The sequence below is a fragment of the Talpa europaea genome, assembly GCF_964194135.1.
Source record: "Talpa europaea genome assembly, chromosome: 6".
In the NCBI taxonomy this organism is placed as follows: Eukaryota; Metazoa; Chordata; class Mammalia; order Eulipotyphla; family Talpidae; genus Talpa; species Talpa europaea.
The window spans coordinates 56388304-56409163 of NC_140072.1; the positions used below are offsets into that span (position 1 = coordinate 56388304).

General features: G+C 53.1%; 1 protein-coding gene across 14 annotated transcripts in view; it reads right to left on the reverse strand.

Moving 5' to 3' along the window:
- Window positions 1–20860, reverse strand: part of DYSF (dysferlin) — a gene marked incomplete at both ends in the record, with an annotated part of 204204 nt that overhangs the window by 81321 nt on the left and 102023 nt on the right. For all 14 annotated transcript variants that reach the window (XM_084235744.1, XM_084235740.1, XM_084235742.1 and 11 more), the window contains 2 exons: window positions 5379–5456; window positions 5953–6046. In XM_084235744.1, the coding sequence (XP_084091870.1) occupies window positions 5379–5456; window positions 5953–6046 (172 nt within the window). The remainder of the gene's footprint in view (window positions 1–5378; window positions 5457–5952; window positions 6047–20860) is intronic.

The window sequence follows — 20860 nt, forward strand, 5'->3', positions numbered from 1 at the left end:
GGCTACTGTGTGCTGGGGCCTGGCCTCTCCCCCCACAGGGCCAAGCCCCTCCAGGAAAAAAGAACCAAGGAGCACGGAGGTTGCTAAAGCAAGGTGGTCAGATGAAGGAAAGCCAGACAGATGCACAGACACATCCCTCTTCCAGGAAAGCCAAGAGGAGGGGAAGGCAGGTTCCCCACAAGCAGTGGGAGGAATGTGAGGGGCTGAAACTTCCCCATCCAGTCATGCGGGCCCAGCACTCTCCCCAGGGCCACTCGGGCCAGAGAGAGGCAGCACCAGGCCTCAGGTGCCTTAACCTGCCAAGCCATAGGGAGCACCCCTGGAAATGAAGCAGCCTGTGACTGGATGGTGCTCTCTGACAAGCCCTGTCTCTGTGAGGAGCTCCAGCCAGGAACTCACGGGGGTCTGCAGACATCATCACCCAGAGAGAGCCTCAGGCCCGCCACCAGGCCCCAAGCAGATGATGCTTTTGCTGGCCATAGAGCCCTACACCCAAGTTGTCTGGGAGGAACTCTGCTGTTCAGGCCTTTTGGAGCCCCAGGAAGGATGCTTCTACATTCGCAATACACCAGGCTTTCCTCTTGCAATATCCACGTCAGACATCTAGGGTGGCACACAGGGCGGTGGCCTCATCCCACTTGACAGAATGGAGACCTCTGTCCGGGGAAGTATCAGTAGCCCATGTGCACACATGGTCAGGACTAGACCCCCTGACTCCCAATCCAGTGCTCCTTCTCCCATGCCAAGCCCATAGGAAAAAGGCCCCTAAGAGAGGCTGGCGTGGATCACGAGTAATTGAGGCAATGCAATGAAAACTATAATGCTATGATATTTTGCCTATGAAATTAAGAAAAACTATTTAGAATGATAAAACCCAGTGTTGGCAAATGTTGGATGAAATAGGTGCTCTCCTTTACAGAAGCTGGAAGCAATTCAACAAGCTTTCAGGAAAGCAATTGGGCAATATGCCCTGAAAAACATAAAACTCTTTATAACATTTCCCATATTTTGGTGAATCATCCAAATTAACCAAAAAGCTATACATACAAAGATGCTCACTCTCACGTTATCTATAATATGCCACTCATTCAACATACAATTACTGACTGACCCACCTGTGGAAGTTAAACATGGGGCTCAGAATAGGAGGATGGATGAGACATGATGCAGGCTCTTAAGATCACGACCACTGGTTGCAAATGGTAACTCAAAAAAGTTATAACACAAGGCGATGAGCAAGGCACTGGGGTAGGGACCCCAGTGAGCCCGCCTACCCTGACTCTCAAGAATGAGGAGGTAACCAAGGCAGACCATGGACAAGGGGGTGCTCCAGAACCCCAGCGGGACACCAGCAAAGGCACCGAAGAGCATGGGGACTGGAGATAGAGCAAACAGTTGCCTGGCTGAGCCGAGGAAGGGAGTACCCAGGGCAGTGAGGACAGAAAGAGGCAGGGAGAGAAAGGGCAGATCACAAACAGGCTTACATTCATGTTGAGCAATTTGACTGTATCCTGTAGATCAGTGTTCCCCAAAATGCATTCTTCCAAACATGAGTTCTTTGGGGAGCTAATGAGCTCTTAAACAAGTTAAACAGGCTCTTTCCTGCAGCCACCTCAGAGCCTCTCAATGCCACTGGGCATTGTAAATCTCTAAGTGCTCAGTGTTTCCCAGTCTCTCTTGCTCAGGAACCCTTCTTAAGTGGAGCATTTCACAAGCCTCCCATGCACTTTGGAAAACAGCTCCTTAAGCTCATGGAGAGAATTCTCCCAGCCAGAGCCAAGCTTAACACAAAATTGCTTCAAAAGAGGGGCTGTACATAATAAGAGTCCAGACACAGGAAGCCCCAAAACAAGAATCCACTACCCTCACCCAAGGCAGAATCTGGATCTGGGGAAAAACTAAAGTTTCACCAGTTCTCATGGAGGTGACCTCAGCAGTGGGCAGCCAAGGCTTATCAGGCCCGCTGCAGCCCAGCCCGGGCTGGCAGCAACAACCCTCAGGACCACCCAGCTGGAACATAGTGTGACCTCCCAGAGCCATGAGGCAGCAAAGAGGGCATAGGACCTTCTGCTTCTTGATAAATACCTACCCCATAAATTAATAACTTGGCATCAGGTCTACTAGCCAGCCATCCCTCACTTGCCTGGTTAGCTAAATCAGAACCCTGAGCACACTCACTCATGAGCACACTCCCTAAACTACGGCCCATCCCCTGCAAAGCAGTGAACCTACAACAAAGCTGCCCCCAGGGTCCTCTGCCTTGGTGGCAGTTCTACAAGCTCCCTCAAACCACAGCAGTGGTCCTCAGCTGGGGGAGGGGCCAGAGCAAAATTCATTCCTTGGGGAACAATTCAGCAAAGCAGCCAGCTTCCTCCCTGACTCCCTTGGAGAAATATCAGTCTACGATGTAGCGCAACTCAGTTCAGACTGCTCTTTGGGGACACTACCCATTAGGTCTAGTGTTGTGGACATGTGATTTCTAAGTCCTCTCCAGTCTTATCTTTTTGGTTCCAAGTAAACCCAGTGCACACTCTAGAGGCTTGCCAGCAGCGCACGGCCAAGCCAGGATCAAAGAGCAGTCATTTGCATTAAACATCACTGGCATTTTTATGCCTAATCATTACACCGGCCACACACACTCATAACCACACAAGCACACGTCACGTACGTCCTTCCAGAGCTGCAGAGAACTAGTGCAGGCCTCGCACTCAAACCGACCTGAGGCGAAATCCTCAGGCAGCTCAATGGCAACACCTCCACAAGGCCCCCTCCCTGATGGAGTTCAATACTATTCAACAAGACTTTCCTGGCCCATTCCTGAGTGTTCCCCACAAACAGCCACAGCAGCCCCAGCCTGTGGACAGCCCCAGGTCTCACCACAGAGGGGACAAGTGGGTACAGCACAGGGCACTGCAAGCCCACCCACCACTGTGTGGAAAGGCCTGTTACGCCATGGGACAGAGCCAGCAGGGAGCTTCCGGAGGAGAGCCCTCCCTGCCCCAGAAAACAGCAGGCAGGCAGGCGGGAAGATGATACCAGCGACAGACTGTGCCCGACCCTCCCCTGGCCCCAGACACTCCGGATTCACACATGAGTTTCCTCTGAGAAATGCCAGTCAGTGGCCATGCACAGCCTCCGGCCGCCAGCCACCCCAAGGTCAGTTCCAGGGGAGAAATTGCTTTGGTTTAGGGTTTGGGAGTGAAAATAAACACTCTGAGTTTTATAGGTTCACTCGTGTTGGCTGCTGTTTTCCTTTCCAGCAGCTGCTCAATCAGGCCTTTCATTCAGAAGCCAGTGGCCTCTGAGGAAGCCCTGGGCAGTGCCCTCAAAGCTCAAGGGATGTTTATTTGGAGGGGGGTGGGGCCGGGATGGAAATTGTGACGTGTCTGCAGGCCAGCACCAGCGACCCTGCCTGCCATGCCCAGCGGTGCAGCTGGCTCCCTGCAGGGTCCAGCCAGCCCAACCCACAGAGGGCAAGGGCCCTCCCATCTGGCCACCCACCCCAAACAAACCCACCGCCACTTGCACTCTCCCCCCTCCTACCGTCCCAAAGGAAGAGGAAGCCAGGTTGAGAATGAATCCTCTTCTTTTTTCTCTAGGTAAGTTCTAATCTTCGGGAAGCACGCTGGCAGCGTTTCCCAGGACTCTGTGGCTGCAGCTGTCTGGCTGACCAGTGGACCCCTGCATGCTGGCTTTGCAGAGGGTCCTCAGGGCCCTGGGCCCTAAGCACAGAAAAGAACTTGCTCCTTCCACCCTGTGCCTGGCTGTGCAGGGCTGGAGAACCACTCCCTGATCAGAGAGGAATTTCAGGGAAGCAAAGCTAGTGGAGAGGAGGAGCTGAGTGGTCCCCAACATCTAGAGAGGGGCCAGGAAGGAAGACAGGTGGTGGCCAGAAACTGGCACATTCTGTCAACAGAACGTTACTCTCACAGAACTCAGTTCTACTCCTCTGAGTAGTAAGCATTTAGAAAGTGGTGTGTCACTTGCCGGCTATTTTAATTCAAGCACCTTAGTTGATCTATCTGAGTCTCCATTTTTTCATCTGTAAAGTGGGGCTGTTAAATACCTACTTCACAGGAGAGCACAAGAGTCACATGAAATAACATCAGCTAAGTGTCTGGGTTCAGGGTGAGTACTCCGTGAGTTCTTTAGATGTCAGGCCTGCAGGTTCACAGGTAAGAAAAGTCCCCTTCCTGGGACATCAGCGTCATGGAGGGAAGGGTGCAGCAGAGGTAGACAGCAATTAATCCATGCAGTGTGTAAGGGCTCTGAGACCGGTGCTGGTGAGGTGCCAAGCAAGTGCTGAGGATGGAACAACCAGCTCAGAGCAACCAGTCAGTGGTCTTCTGGGCTGGGTCTTGAAGGATGCATATGAGTTCATTGAGTTAAAAATGGAGAGGAAATGTATTCAAGGCAGAGAGAATGCTGAGTACAACAGTCAGGGAAATGGAAGATGATAACAAACTCTGAGAGCTGGCAGGGAGAGCGCCAGCAAGCAGTGGGGAATTAGTAAGAAATGAAACTGGGGAAGGTCCCCAGGGGTCAGATCAAAAAGGCATCATCTTCCAGACAGAAGAGGCAGGATTTATCAGTGTCCACATCTGAAATGAGGTGAGAGACATCCAGGTCTGTGTGGGGAATGTGGAAGGTGGCAGGGAAGCCAGGAGATGACCAGATGTCTAGGTAAGAGGAGGCAAGGTCTGTGTGCAGCAGCAGCCATGGCACTGACGAGGAGGGGACATCTCTGAGACACTCAAGAGCCAGCATCAGCAGCAGTGAGTGACATGGTTTCCATCCTGGTAGATAATAGTTACATGCTGATGTGACGCTAGGACCACGGTGGGAGATGCAGAAGAGGCCTTGGCAGAGGGGGGAGAGGAGGGTTCGCAAGGAGTCTGATTTGGACAGGATAAACAAGGGTGTCTCTGAGGCGTCCAGTGGGAGGTATCTAAGATGAGGGTGGACATAAGGGATCCCGGGAACTAACGATCTGGAAGGCTCCCCAACGTGAGTGGTCATGGAACTGGGGGCTCAGGGGACTCCAGTGCCCAGAGAAAAAGGCACAGATAAGACTCTTAGGAACCTCAGATTTAGAAGAAGCACCTGTAAAGGAGGCAGCAGCAGACCCAGGAGCAAGGGGATCAAACCCACAGAGGCTTTCAGGAAGAAGGGACAGTAAACCACACCTTGTAAAGGAGTCAGGCCACTTGACAACCAAAAAGCACAGGGACCCTAGCAAGAACACCCGCCTGCCTCCACAAGCCCAGCAAATACAGATACCACAAGCCCCTCGTCCCCTACTTCCTGTACCCCCATGGTCAAGGCCAGACAACTCGCTTCCCAGCTCTCAGGCCAGGGTCTCTTCTTGTCCCACCTACCAGAAAAAGAGTCCTTGTCCATGGCCGGCAGGTCCCGGGCCTGGTATATGTAGCAGCGTAGATGGTAGCGGTTCCCGTCTGCGAGGGAGAAAGAGACACCAAGTGAGGGGCTGAGGTGGCTGAGAGCGGGGCCAGCAGGGGGCTGGTGTCCATCCCAAGGAAGGGCACCAGACAGCGGGGGCTGAACAACAAAGGTGACACATGTCACCCTGCAGGAGTGAGCCACACACAGGAGCTAACAGGCCCAGCTCCACAGTGAAGACCTGAGTGATGTCAGCCTGGTGAGAGTTGGGGCAAAAGGAAGGAGAGGAGAAGGAAGAGAAGGAGAAGCCAAATAGGTGATGGGGGCATCCAGAAAGCACAGGGCTTTGAAAGGCTGATTTCAAGCTTAGAGCTGTGCACACACCACCAGGTGCAGGTGCATGCGTGCGCACGCAGACACTGACCCAAACACCACAGACTGAGTTCTCCTCAGCCTCCACGTTTACACCTAGCCATATAACCCCACACAAACAGAAATCTAAAGTTACACGCCCATCCACATCAGCCCTGTAGATACCCCCACATCACTTACAGTCAAAGATGCAAGAAATCGTGGGTCTGTTCACGCCAAAGCTCAAGGTAGAGACAGACATGGAATCTTCACTCCTGTCGTCCACCATGCCACCCTAGAGACACAGAGCTGGTCACAGCAGAGTCGGGCCCCAGAGGCTGGGGGTGGTGGGGAAACTGACCTGAGGCTCAGGGCCCATGCATCAGAAGACCTCTAGACGAGGCTCCTCAGCTGCTAAACACCCCATTAACCTCTGTATCTCATTCTGGGGAGCTCATCCTCTCTTGCAGTATCCCCAGACTCCAATGTCAAGTCCAGAGGGAAAATATTCTACTCTCGTGGAGACCTGACAAGCCGGAATGGAATTTTGAGTTGGTAAACCCAAGAGGTTAGGGTTTGAGAGAAGAAAGGGCTCTAAGAGGCTCTCCCTGGAGAAACCCGTGGGACCTGCCCACCGGGGTGAGCGAAGAGGAATTGCATCTCTTTCCACTCCTTGCATACCTGGAGACAGAGCTGGTGCCAGGGACATGCAGGCCCTGACCTGGGTCCTCAGCTCTGGGAAAGGCTAGATTGTCTGCTCCACGTCTCACTGTGCAGACATGAAGAGCCCACCTAGCCCTGGGCTAGAGGTCATCTGGCCAGGGAGGCAGGCTGGTTCCACATGCTGGCTGCCGGTGCACTTACTGCACATGAAGCTAGATGAGGGGTCCCCTCACCTGTCCTCATTAGTTTCTGGCTCCAACCTGAGCCAGAAACCACCTTCCGTCCACCAGAAACCAAGCTCCCCAGTGCACTACTCTTCCCACCGTTCCCTCTGCCTCACCACAGCCCCTCATGGTTTGCATGGTTTGGGGGGGCTCTGAATCCAGCAGGGGGCTCTGAGACCTACCAGGGATCAAGACCTCCACAAGAACAGGAAATATACCCCAGCCTCCCAGACTTGGCTTTCTATGACATCAGGTCCACCAGTCTCTCCTGGTCAGGACCCCAGCGAGGGACCGGGATTGCTGGACAGCAGGTCTATGCCACCTGTTCCCTATATAGGCACTCAGATTTCTCCAAGTCTCCCCCACCCCTCACCCACACCAATGACCTGTCTCATCTTCCCCATCCAGCAGCAGGACTTACTTTTCCCAAGCACTGAAATCCCCAGAGCTGGACCAGGCTCACACTTGCTCCCAACACAAACTCATGCTGTCCCCCAGCCAGAGTGTGGTTGAGCATCCCAGTCCTCTCTGCCTTCAGGTCAGCTCAGGATACCCAGAGAAAGCCTGGCCACTCTGGGTCCACAAAGAAAGGCACCCTAAAGGTAGACCAAACCTTCCTCTGTTCCTCCTGCCTGGAAAAGGGCCCATAAAACACACAGGAAAGACATATTCATCTGCCCTCCCAGGAGACTCACTGAGGTCTTGCTTCACTCTGGTTCCCATGAAGGACACCCCTCTCTTTGCACTGACCCCTTCCTTTGGCAACAACTTCAACACAAGTTCTAGAACTAGACTATCTGGATTCCAATTCCCTGCCATTTACTGGCTGTGTGACTGCAAGCAGTTGCTTGCTTAACCTCTCTGAACCAGTCTCTCAGTCAATTTAGGATAATTCTATAATATCTATCTCAGAGAATGACTGATCATTCAGGAATAAAGTACATGACATTCATAGAGCACCACCTGGCACATAATAAGTGCTCAATTAATGTCTGCTATTAATGATCTTACAAGAGAAATAAGGTATAGGTAGGGCCTGGGAAATTGGGGGGTCACAGCTATTAAGTTAGCAATTGTGCTCAGAGGTGGTATTCATCTATCCCACACTTGCTCAAAATTATTCCAGGAGCTAGAAAAGTGGACATTGCGGACATTTCAATGAGGAGCCACAGCCTTGGGCAGAAATCAAAATCAGATCAAGCAAGCAATCTCTCTCTCTCACTCTCCCTCTACACACACACACACACACACACACACACACTCATTCACTCACTCACACACAGGACCAACATAACAAGGAGAGTTATCACACTACAGACAGGGAAGAACCCAAAGGTCACCACAGCTGAGAGCCTCCCTCCTGGGCAGGTGCAGCCCTGGGCGTCCTGGGTTTTCACCAGGAGAGGCTTGCAGCCTGGCCTCCTGTGCTGGCATCCTGCAGGAGCACAGGCCAAGTCCAGCAGCTAATGACTGAGAAGCACTCCTCCCAGTTGTGAGGCCTGTGAGGCTGCAAATAGGGCTGGACCTAGGAGTGGGGGGCCCAGCAGGCCACCCTGGGCGTGAGATGCAGGGACGCCAAGGAAAGCAGGTGAGGATGCTGGAAACAAGGCTTGGCCGGCCCGGGTGCAACAGCACGTAGCCCATGCAGCTAGGTGCACACTGGCGAGGGTTGGGGTGGGAGCCCAGGACTCTGCAGCCCCTCCACCTCAGCCAGACCCCACACATGTGCTTCCCACCCCTCTAGCTAGGGCGCTGGGGTGAGCACAAGGACGGAGGCAGCCTCTGGCTCTTGCCAGCCCCCTAATTCCTTCTCCCCCTCCCTGGTGCCTGCAGGGACCTCCCTGCTTGCGGATGGCTGCCAGTGAACATCCCCACTCACCTCGCACCTCCTCTAGATGGCCTCCCCAAGTCACCTCCCATCAGCACCACTCCCACCAAAAGGCCTCTGTCTGGAGCTTTGGCAGCACTTTGTGGGTCTCTGTCCAAGGGCAGGGCTGCCTGCCTGTGATCAGAAAAGGTGTCCCCCTCCCTGGGATTTCCATGGAGTCTGGGGCAAGGTACTTGAAGCCTAGCTCAGAGGCTGCACTGCAGGCCCTGCACTGAGAATGTCGGTTCTTCAGAGGGGAGAAGCAGCATTCCCTCGAGAATGTTCCTCGCACTGGCTGGACTTGACCACTCTGCCTCCTTGGTAGGGGCAGTAGCCACCCCAATGTCTTACCTGCCTGCTCCTTCCCTTCCCTCCCTAACTCAAGGAAAGAAATGAGGACCACTCGGAAGAAACTAGGAGGACCAGGAAGGTCACACACACCTAGAGCTGGGCTGAGGCTCATGCCCTAGCTTTGGTCCCTTTCAGAGGACCCTGGGCCTGTGGCCATCCTGGTTCTCACACAGGACAGAATTCTACCCACACAGCTGGCCAACATCTTTCCATCCTCTAGCCCACTGACCCTCCCAGGGCACCTGGCTCTCCACACTCACTTGAGACTCTGGGAACAAAGGGGAGCCTGGCTGTAGTTTCTTTTTTCTTTTTCTTTTTTTTTAGATTTATTTATACAAGAACCAGTTACAGGCCAGATGCATGGAAGGGTGAGAGGATTCACCAGAGACAGAGTGGGAGTAGAACAGGCAGACTGACTAAATACACTGCTGAGGGGAGCAGCAGGCACGACAGGAGAGGTCTGCCGCACCATGTGGGACCCTCACCGGTCAGCTGGGATCAAACCGGCGCGGCAGAGGATGAGGACAGCTTCACAGCACGGCGCTCAACCGCCTGCACCACCAGGGGAGGCTCTGGCTGTAGTTTCTGAACTGAGTCTCCAGCAATGAGGACACTCACCAACACCCACACCCCTCCTAGCCTTTATGCTGGAACCAGCTGGAATGGAGTGCCCTGGGGATCCCTCTCTGACTCGCAGGTACATCATCCTCTCTGCCCACTCTTTCTGTTTCCTGCAGGCATACCATATTCAAGACCACCAGCAAGGAAGAGAGACCCCTCTCGTGGGCTCCTATCACACTGCTAATTTCTGCCTCACTGCATTTGCCACCTTCCATTAATACCTGTCTACCTGTCTGCCCCTCCCACTGAGAGCACTGTGGGGTTTTCCACTATGCCCCAGCATCTGCTTCAAAACTGGTTGCAGCAAGTGCTCAATAATAATTAGAAAATGAATGAATGCTCAAATAAATGAGTGCATACCCCAAGTAAGAACAACAGCATGAGCTTTAGGAAGGGCTGATGACAAAGGCCAGCCCCGACTCCCGGATCAGGGGATTAGTGTGTGCATTAACACAGATAATCCAACATTACACTTTCTTTGCTTTGAAGTATATTTTGGTTTCACTTGTGGACATGCAGGATTCACACTAGAAAATTTCTCTCAAAGCAAACAATGACGCCTCATGAAAACCTGATTTGGAAGCTTCTGGAAAGCATCTCCCTCCTTTCAGTCCTTCCCTCTGACATTCTACCATGTTCACTGAACACCTACTTTGTGCCAGGTCTTTCCTAAATTCAAGTTGGAAATGAATATTAATGCTTATGTAAGCATAAAACGTCACCTCCCCAAAGAGGCTCTCCTTGACCAAACTTTCGAAAAATCACACTACAAACCCTCATATGCACCATTACACACCTCATCCCACACACACAGTCACAAACTTTACCCCACATGTTCACACACCCCAACCCTAGACACACACACACACACACACACCCCAACCCACACACACATTACAGCTCCACATACATCTGCGCAACACACACATTCACACATACCCCGCAGTGGTGCGCTCTCCCCTTTTGTGGATTTAATTTCCTCATAGCACTCACCACCCCAGATGTATGATAGAGTAATGTTTCTGATATTGTCTACCTCACCCCTAGAATGTGCACTTATGGGGCCATGGGTATCTCCAGAACCTACTACAGTGACTGGTTCACAGAGTACTCAGCAAATACTCCCTGACTCAGTGAATAAAACCCCAGCTGAGCCTCGGATGCTGTCAATGCCTCTCCGGCCCCACAATAACCCTCCTTCTGGACAGAACTGTTTGGAGTTTGCACAACTCTCTGGGGTCTGAGCCTGACTTGTGGGAAGGATCCCCTAGCAAGTGATGATGTAGACAGAGGAAAGAGAGTGTGAGTACAGGCAACAGTGATCTGCCACCTCTCACATGCTCCACGTACCCACCTTGCCCAGGGTCTGTTTTAGGACCTGAGAACAGACCACTGAATCCTGACAACACCATACAAGCAGGGACTATCACTGCCCTCATTTTAGGGGTGGGACACCCCAGCACAACAGGGCAGGCACCTAATTGTTGCATGACTGAAGAGCAGCCTGCAGATACATAAACCTTGCAACAGTGCACAGATAAAATCAAGGCGATCGAGACTGTACAGACCCTGAAGCTGTGTCTGACACAGAATAAGTCCAGGCCACAATTCCCAGATGCAGCTCCATTTTGGGCATGGAGAGGAAGGTGGGGAGAGGAACTTGCCTGGAGCATAGGGGTGCTGCAGAAGAACCCAGTTCCTACAGCTCAGGTTCTTCCTTGTAAAGTGCTAACACCCATGGTGTGGGGCTGCTGGGGGAAACGCAGGGCTTCCAGCCCTGGCACTACTGGCATTTTGTGTCTTATTATTCTTTGCTGTGAGGGCTACCCTGTGCTTTGTTGGATATTTAGCATCCATGGCCTCCACCAATAGCTCCCCCTCCCCTCAATTGTGAACAACAAAATTGTCCCCCAGATATTAGCAAATGTCCCCAGGTGTGGGTAGATGTTAGAAATTAACCCTAGTTGAGAAGCACTGGTGAGCATTAAATGAAACAATGTGCCCACAGCCTTGGGCATGCGCCTGCACAAATCAGCCCTCAGCACAGTTGTGCCTCACTTCACAACAGAGACCTGCTGTGCTCCGCAGCACTAGGCGAGTCTGTCACTCTGCAGACACCATAGAGTGTCGTTACTCAATCCGCGACAGTACAGCCCACACCCACCCAGTCCATCACTCACTGTGGCCTCTCACTGGCAGCATCAGCAGTGAATTTTGAGCACTTGGGGGCCACAATGAACAAAACAATGTGAGCTTAAATCAAGCACAGGGGAAATGATGCTATAAAGAGGCTGGTGAACAGGAGATGTATGAGGCTGTGCAGGCATAAAACGCTAAGACGTTGGATGCTACATGCCACCAGGAATTTTGGGACCACCATCATATAGGCAGCTATCTTGATCAGACATTATATAGTGCCCAACTATAAATGGTGCCAGAGGTGACAGCTCAACTCTTTTATCTCTCCAGTCTCATGTTTAACAATATCCCCACCCCAACCCCCTTACTCTCTGGCCTTTGGCTTTCTTTAAATTTGGAATCCATCACCTTCCCTTTGCTACAGGACTTTTGCATCAGCTGTTCTGTCTACCTGGAATGTCCTCCCCAATGCGTTAACTTGACCCCTTCCTTCAGCACAGCACAGGGGGCTTGGGCACCCTCCTTGACAGCCCTACCCAGGCTCTCCTAGCTTCTCTCCTGCATGCACCTCTCCATGTGTACAGGAAAGGTATGCACACCCCTTCACCCCTGCACCCAGCCCAGCATCTGGCATCAGGAGGCTTCCGATGAACATTTATCACATGAAACTAATCACCAGCCCTCCCTGTCCTAAGCCACATGTACAGCGCTCAGGCCCAAGGCCCAAGGGGAGAGGATAGAAAAGTGTGCATCAGACAGCATTCTCCTAGCCTCAGGAGGCTCTGGGGCTGACACCACCACAGAAAGAGGACATGGTCTCACTGCACCTCAGGATGAGGCCAATCTCTGGGGTGGAACGGAATGGGGTAGGCTCCTGAGAGGTCTTGTTCAGGAAGCTTCCTGGAGGAAGGGCACTGAAATAGGAGTAGTAGCACAGTGGAGACCCACCCTGTGCTTAAGGGAAAAGTCTTGCCTAGGGTGGCAAGGTTGGGGTGCACCAAGATCAGGAGGGGGACGGCTTTAACTCAGAGCCCTGGACAGAGCCAGGCTACAGGGGCAGTTGATGCTACAACTTTCACCTACCCAGCCTTCACCCCCCCACACACACTCTTCCCCAGCCCAGGGCCAGGCCCAGGGCATTGGGTTTCCCACAGTCACATTCCTGCCTCCATAGCTCATGCCATGCGACTCCCAGGCTGGGGCTGGCAGCCACGCGGTCTGTGGCCATGCACTCCGTTTTGGGGCTAGCCTGTAAGGGATCCTGCTGCTCGCCCAGGGCACTGGGCGGCCTCCAACCCACTGCTGCCCAGCTGCTGCCCATGGCTCCCAGAGGAGCCTAAGCTTAGAAGTGTAAGGAAATCTCTCATTCCCAGTGGCCAACACCTACCTTAGTCTGCTGAAGGCTGGCATCCCAGCATCGTGGTATGGCCACAACATTGGGGGGAGATGGGGAGGTTCTGGGGAAACAAGCAGTCTGCAGAGGGGACTCCCCAACCCACCTAAGCCAGATCCAAGACCACGCCCAAGCCACCAGGTGTCTGGCTTTCCCTCCATGCGGTGAGCTGTCAGTCACACCCTCCTCCTTCAGCCATGGCAGGCTGCCCCACACAGACCGAGTGGTCTAACTCAGGATCTACAAGGTGGAGGCAAGGGGAGAAAGAAGTGCAGAGGATTCATCAAGAAGACCCAGGCTGGGCATGGCACTCCCTGTGACTAAGCAGGCAGAGGACAGAGCCCAGGCAACGCTCCACGAGGTGGTCAGAAAAGAAACAACAAAGCTTCAGAGGCATCTCAGGGGTGAGGGTGCCAGGGTAACTGCCGCCCCAGCAGACACAAGTAGATGGGTGTGGGAGGTGAGCTGCCCTCCCCACTTCACAGGAAGGACCCATCTCTTCTATGTGACTGCCCCCTCACATGTGAGCTCCCAGCTCTTTACTTCCACATAAGTAACTGGGTCAGGGAACCCCTGAGAGCAGCAGGTGCCGGGGCTGGCTTGCATGCCCATGAGAGCAGATTATTAAATTTTCAGCCATTTTGCAAGTTGGTAGTTAAACACAGTCATTTGTAAAAAAACCATATAAATGTATAACTACAGAAATTATTTCAAAAAACAAAGGTAATGAATGCTCAGATTCATCACTTCATAATTTCTGTATTACCTGTGATGATTATCCTGCCCTTGAGGTTATGCCCAGGGCCCTTAACAGTGTGCTGGAGGCCGGGTCTTCTCACCAGCGCAGCAACATGGCACGGCTGTCCTGCAGGGATATGCACTCCACGGAAACCAGCAGGGGCTGGCTTTGGCTTGGGCCTTTTCCCCAGAGAGCTAGTTGTGAAGCATCTACCAGCACAGCCCTAGCATGACCTCCAGAATCTTTTCTTCACTCTTGGCTTTGCTGGGACTTGGAGCAACGTGGCCATGCAGGGTGGGGGGCTATAAACTCAGTACCGTCACCTCATCCCAGCAATGTTCCCAATACTCACATGAGGAAACACAGCGAGAGTAATGATGGCTTGCCTTGTCTGTGCCTCAGTGTGTTTGTCTGTAAAATGGGCACACTAACAGCTCATCTCTTTGGACTGCTGGGAGGGTAAATGAGATAATACAAGAACAGGGCTGGGGACTATGGCTGACCCTTGGTATGTTCCCTCCAACAGGGATTGGCAAACGTGGTCCACAAAGGGCAGGCTGCTAAATCCTTTCACCTTTAGAGAACACAGCTGCCCAGCGGCACTGACGCTGTAGCAGGCACAGCGAATGAGCCCAGCCATGTGCCAATAAACCCTATTCACACAAGCAAGCAGAGGACCAGACTTGGCCTGTGGAGCGAGGTTCGTCCTATAAAGGTAGGTTATTATTTTTGCTGTGTTGTTATCACCCCCATCTGATAAGTGAGAAAACAGGCCCAGAGAGGTTAATGACTTTCATAGGGCTGCACATTGGTTGGCAGAGCCAAGGCTTCCCAGCACCCCCTCACACTCTTCCAGACTCCTGCTTCCCCATCAGAACTCAGCACCTGAGCAGGGCTCTGGCGCAGCAGCGGACTGAGTGCCAAGTCAGGGCCTGGGGGAACCCAGGGCCCACGTCACCACCCTGGCTGCTCTGGCCTCAGCTTCAGGGAAAACCCCACACAGACCTTCCAGGCCAAAGGAGGAGAGCCCTTTAAAAGAGGGAACTTGGGAACATGTGGGACCTCGCTTCCTAATCAGGGCTGATTGCAACCTTAAGTGGAATAGCAGAGGAGGGTGCAACCCCACTTAATTTACAGCTGGAGCCAGGGCTTGGAAGCAGCTGTTAAACTCCTTGCAAAACTACTGGCCAGCCCCTGGGGAGCTGGGAGTGGAATCAGGAAACCTAAAGAATCCACGATGCCACGTGTGGACTGGGGCAGGCATCTGTGTCTGTGTGGGTGTGTGTCGTTTTAGGGTTTCCATGTCTCTGTGTGCAGGGGTTGCAGAGAAAGTTCAAGCAGGTTCTATCCCGGGCAGGAGTCCCTCCATAATTAACCCATATAACCCAGTTTGCCTGAACTGGCCTAGATTATGCCTGTTTTCCAGCATGATTATAAAGGGCACCCCAGACCAGACTGTAAGTTATCAGACCTGCTGCACACCCTCATGCAAAGGCAATGACACAGTGGTGGCCCGCGACGCATCTGTTCATCTGTGACACACACGGTTCGGCCCTGATGCAGCACGATGCCTCTGCCTCAGGCCTACGGATGCACCACATACATACCTTAGGCAAGACAGACCCTGGATGCATACCTTTCCGGGAATTACCCAAACGGTGCTTCCACCTGGGGGAGCAACGCATAGTAGCCACACAAGTCCAGGTATAGAACAGGTGCTCAATTGCAGATTCAAGAAACAGAATTGGGGGCACATGGAGGTGCCTCCCAATAATCATTCATGCACTTCCAGCTGTGGGCCTTGGTTCCTTAAGGTGGTAACCACCCCCCCCCCACCTCCGAGATGCTACCCTTGCTGATGGTGCCTGCTCTGGGAACCTGCCTCAGTGCAATGCATGCAACAGGGCTTCACCTGGATCCAGAGGTGACCTCTCCATGCCCTGTCCACATCTAGTCTCCTTTTCAATCACTCAAATCCCAAACTACTCTTCTAGCACCAGCCTCTCCCAGAACCCTTGCCTAGCACTGTTGACTACCAACTGCCTTCCCTTGCATGTCTGGCTCTGTGGGTCCTTTGCACCTTAGCACAGGATTCAGGCCTCTGCCAACCACTTGGAGGCTCCTGGGGGTGGGTGCCATGGTGCCAGCTACCTGACTGCTCCAAAGGGGCAAAGCTGCCCGGCTCTAAGATAGGGAGGGCAATGCCCAGAGCCAAGGGTTCTAACCAGCTGCCCAGGACTCTACCTAGTGTCCCACTCAAGGGCCCCTACACAGGGGAGGACACTGTGCCCTGACAGAGCAGGGAGATGACCCCAGGTAGAGTGGGCAGGAGAGCCTGCTGTGCTGCCTTGGTTCTATTACTGACTTAGGCCATGCCACTGTGCAAACCCTTTCTCAGGGTTCAGTTTTTTCTGGGGTAACATCAGGGGTGGGTCTAGCACAGCGCAGTCCAGCAGAACATTCTGAAGTGAGGAAGCTGCTATAAAGCTACATGATCTGGTGTAGCAGCCACCAGCGGGGTGGCTACTGAGCACTTGAAATGTGACTTGTGTGACTGCAGAACTGCTTTATTTTAATTGCTTTACATTGAAACTTTAAAGAGCCACACATGGCTAGCAGCTACTATATTGGACAGGGTCTTTCTGGAGTCTCAGTCTCCCCGACTGTAAAATGGTATGATAACAAAATCCAGCCTCAGGGGTTACTGTGAGAATAAATATGTATAAAGTTCTCACCCATTTCTTGGCACATGGAAAAATTGATTTTATTTTATTTTATTTAGATCATTATCCTCTTTGGGGAACTTGGATCCCCTTGAGAACTGGAGAAAACCACGGATCCTATGCCAGAATTTATCCATCTCAGACATACACATGCACTTTGCACACACGCAGAACACACACATGTGCACACATCACACATAGGCGTACACCTGCATGTACACATTGCATACTAGCTCACACATCCTGCACACACGTAAGACACACAGGTCTCACAAGCACACCCACAGTATTGTATCCAATGTCAAGAGCCTCCAGAGCCAGGTGGAGAGCACCTTTTGAACAGCAAAGTTCCTTCCAGCTCTAAAAATTTCCAAAGCTTTGAGCACATGTTGCTAAGTCTCCATCTCTTTCCCTCCCAAGCTCAGGCATCTCTGAAAACCCTGCCGACACTCAGGGCCAAGCACAGAGGCAGGGCTCTGGAAAAATCCTCGAGCATGGAGGGCAGGCCCAGGACAAGGGCGACAGGATGGATTCTGTGAGCTCATCCCCGGCAGCCGTCACCAGAGTTCTCAGAGAGGCCTGTGGCGTCGGGAGGGGGTGACTGGGTGGGAGCCGGCGGTGGTGGCGGTGGCGGCAGCAAGGGGTGTGGGGCGAGAAGAGGGAGGCTGGATGGAACGCGCTATAATAGCAGCTTTGTGCTCCACTTCCCAGCTCCCTGGGAACGCCAGGAAGATTATGAAACCCGGTGTCTTTGGGAATGCCAGGATATTAGCTGGAAAAAGAATAATACGAAAATAAAATAATGCTCGGGATGGAGACAGCAGACGATTAGCAGACAGAGCCAGGGCCTCCCGCTCCGAGGAGGGAGCCAGGCTTGGCCCCCGGAGAAGGTTTCAGGGAAAGGCTGCCCGTGCTAATGAGCAGACAGGGCCTGCCTTCCAGAGAGACGTCTTCAAGAAGGGAGCTGGCAGGCAAGGCCCAGCCTGCCGGTGGACGCGTGGGCCAAGGAAGGGGTAGTAGGAGGCAAGAGGGCGCCACAGGCCCTGTCCTTGGGCCCAGATATCCCAAAATGTCAGATTACCAGGAAGGCCACCTGGCCACCACCCACAGTCCTTTCCTGACTCCTTCAAGCTCTGCCTCCCACCATCCTCTCCTAAGAAACCTGGAACCAGTGGTTCCATCGCTCTGGAACCACTCTCACTCTGCCCTCAGGCCCTTCAAAGACGCAGATTCTGTTGGTTTTATTCACACCATGGGTGAACGTCTCTTCCTAGGCAGGAGTTCCCTATGGGCCTGGCCTCTACCATCAGACCAGGGGTTATAGGAGTAAAGACCGCTTCTCCCACCCAGGAGCAAGAAGAACATGTTATTCTTCTCTGCCTCCCTCCCCAGGACCCTGGCCACACACCTTTAGCCAGGAAGGACCTCCTCAGAGTGGCATCCAAGTAAAAGGCCAATTTGAGCCCTAGGACACACTACGCACTGTACATCTCACCACCTGAGTAAAGTTCTTGGACCAGAGCTCGGGCATCTTGTCTCCCCTCCATCTCCCCCTAAGACACCAACTCCAGTGTGTGCATTTTAACAAGATCCCGGATGACCCCTATGTTCATTGAGGCTAAGAAGCACTTCTTTCTGTGTGGCATGTCCTCGAGCCTTGTATCAACCCAAGGATTCGATTATCTCATGAGTAACAAGCTCGGAGGGGGTTAGTGGCCTGTCTACAGCTAGGAAGCAGAGAAGGCAGAATTTAAACCAAACCCACACCACTCAGAAGCCTGGCTTGTGTGGCCATGCTCCTGCCAAGGGACCCAGCAGCAATGACCAGCGGGCAGAGACCAGTGCCCAGGACAGTAGCTCAGTGCTGGCACCCAGAAAACCCAGCCATCCGTCCAATCATGCTGGGCAGACTTTAGCCCCATTGCTCTGCTGAGGCATCACTATACCCCAAGATGAACAACAGGGGGCTCAGGAACGGGGAGCCTAGGCTGTCCATGGTCTTGGGACGAAGCACACAGAGTGACCATAGAAGAAGAGTGGTGCAGCTGATGGGGGGGTCCATTCACTCCAGTACAGACTGGTCCAAACAGTTCCCGTGGCCCTGTCCAAACACAGGCCACACCTAAAGACTTTCCAAAACTTTGTGTCCTCCAACTCCACGTTTGTGGGATCCAGCCTCTCCAACCACCGTCTGCCTCTGGTTCTCTGTCAGCAAGTTCCCCCAGGCTCACTGTGGGCTCTGCTGTGTTGGTTTCTTTGGAAGCTCACAAACGAGTTGCATTCGCATCACAATCAATCACCTTCCCAGGTCTGTTGGCTTAACATTTGGTTTCAGGGCTCTCTCAAAGTTTTCTCCCACAAAACGAATAAACGGATTGGTTTCCCTGTTTCTGGGAAATGCCCCCCTTCATTCTCCCAGTCACCAAGCCATGAAAGCTTGGCAGTGGGTCCTCAGCTTTGCTGGTCTTCCCCCCCCCCCCCCCCAGATCCTGGCCAGTCCTAGAGCCTGTCCACGCTTCCATCCACGTGTCTCGGGCACATCTGGCCTCGTGCCCTCTCTCCTCCCAGCCCCTCACCTCACAGCTGACGCCCTGAGTCTCCCAGCCTCCCTGCCCTGGGCCGCCTGGCAGGCAGCCTCAGGATCCGTCTTCCTCACACAGCACTTCACCGTGTGTGTCAGACTTGCCAGGGCCAACCGTGAACTCATCGCAGCCCCAGGCCCTCTCCACCCGTGGCTGACCATGGGAGCGGCCCTACTGTCCTCCCAATTTTGGTCTGAGGCTGTTCTAAGCCTTCCCTCACCAAGCCCTGCCACCCCACCTACCCTCCACTTTGGCTCACAGCTCCTGCCCCAAAAGGTCACTTCATCCCTGAATTCTCACCAAAGCTCCTAATGGCCTCCTGATGGAAGGCTCTCCCTTCCCAAGCACTCTCCATAGCTACTTAATTAATGGCCCTAAAGCCCAGATCTGACCAGGGCATTCCTCAGCTAAATAACCCACAATGGCTCCCTACTGCAGTATAGTCTTGTGGTCCTATCTATAGCTCTTTGCCCAACACTCTTTTGGGGTTTGGCAGGGAGAGGGTTTTTGTTTGTTTGTTTGTGAGGTTTTTTTGGTCATTATCAGTTGCTCCTCTTCTCAACCTGGTGATGGCATCAACCACAGATAAGAGGCCTGACCCAGGAAAGCCAATCACAGCGCTTGGTTCCTCACCCAGGCCTAGAGACTGATGCCGGTATAGCCCAGTCAGTCTCACGCAAGACTGCTACCAGCTCATGGAAAAAGAGGCACTCTCTGGTGTCTCCTGCTGTGAGGAAAACAGGATGCAGTGGGCTGTGCTATTTTATCTAGCAGCACTCTGCTGGCTGTAGAGCCTTCTGTCGGGGACACCATCTTTCCCACCACAGAACGAGACAATGTGAAAACAAGGCCAAGACAGAGGACAGAGTCAAATTCCAGGACACTGTGTGAGCCCCTATTTCTGCGAGGCCAACTCCCTGATTCACCTCTTGGGCTCTTCCTACCTATCTGAGCCCTTAAGTCCCTTTTCTCTCATTAGCCCATTTGAGGTGAATTTTGGTCTCATGAAAATAAGTCTTGGTTCTTAAGAATGCTTGTCCACCTTCTCAGAGCTGGCCATGACTGAGACTGCCAAGATTCTTATCTCCCTAGCCTTGTAGAGCCAATAACACCTCCTCTGCCCGTGTCCCTGCCCCGCCCCTAGGCCCTTTCTGATAAGACAAAAGGAGCACTGCCCTCGTGAGTCAGTCCATCTGGCCTGCTGGCAGTTCCATCCTGCTCTTCTCTTGCCCCAGTCTGAGAAACAGCTCAACAGCCAAGTAGCCCAGAGCCCAGCCAGCTCCACAAGCGCCCCATGACTTGACCCACAAAACTGGCCCCAAAGGGTTTCCTCTCCCATATTGCCACTGCTGGCCCACCATCAAGACCTGAGAGTGAAGGAGCCTCCAGTGAAGGAGCCCACTCCCCCTCAACTCCGACTGCTACCTCAACTCCCTTTTCTGTTCCTACCCCATCACATCCTAGGCCTGCCCTCCACCCCCAGATATGTGCCCAGTCTTGGCCCAGGGCTTAGTCCCACTGTTCCTCATGCACCAAACACTCACACTACACACCATCTGCTCATACTCAGATTCCATCAGCCAGCATAGCTGGCAGACCAGCTCCCCGGGGTCACAACCCAGAGACCCCTAGGGGGCAGGCAGTCCTGGTTGGATTTCAGAAGTGGTGTCTCCTCCTAGGCATCTCATTACTACCTGCAGGAATCCCCAGATTGACAGCATAGGGGACCAGCTACTTCCTGGCCCTGAATGGCCCTACTCAAATTGTCCAGGAAGGGCATCTCATCTCTTTGGGGCAACATATCATC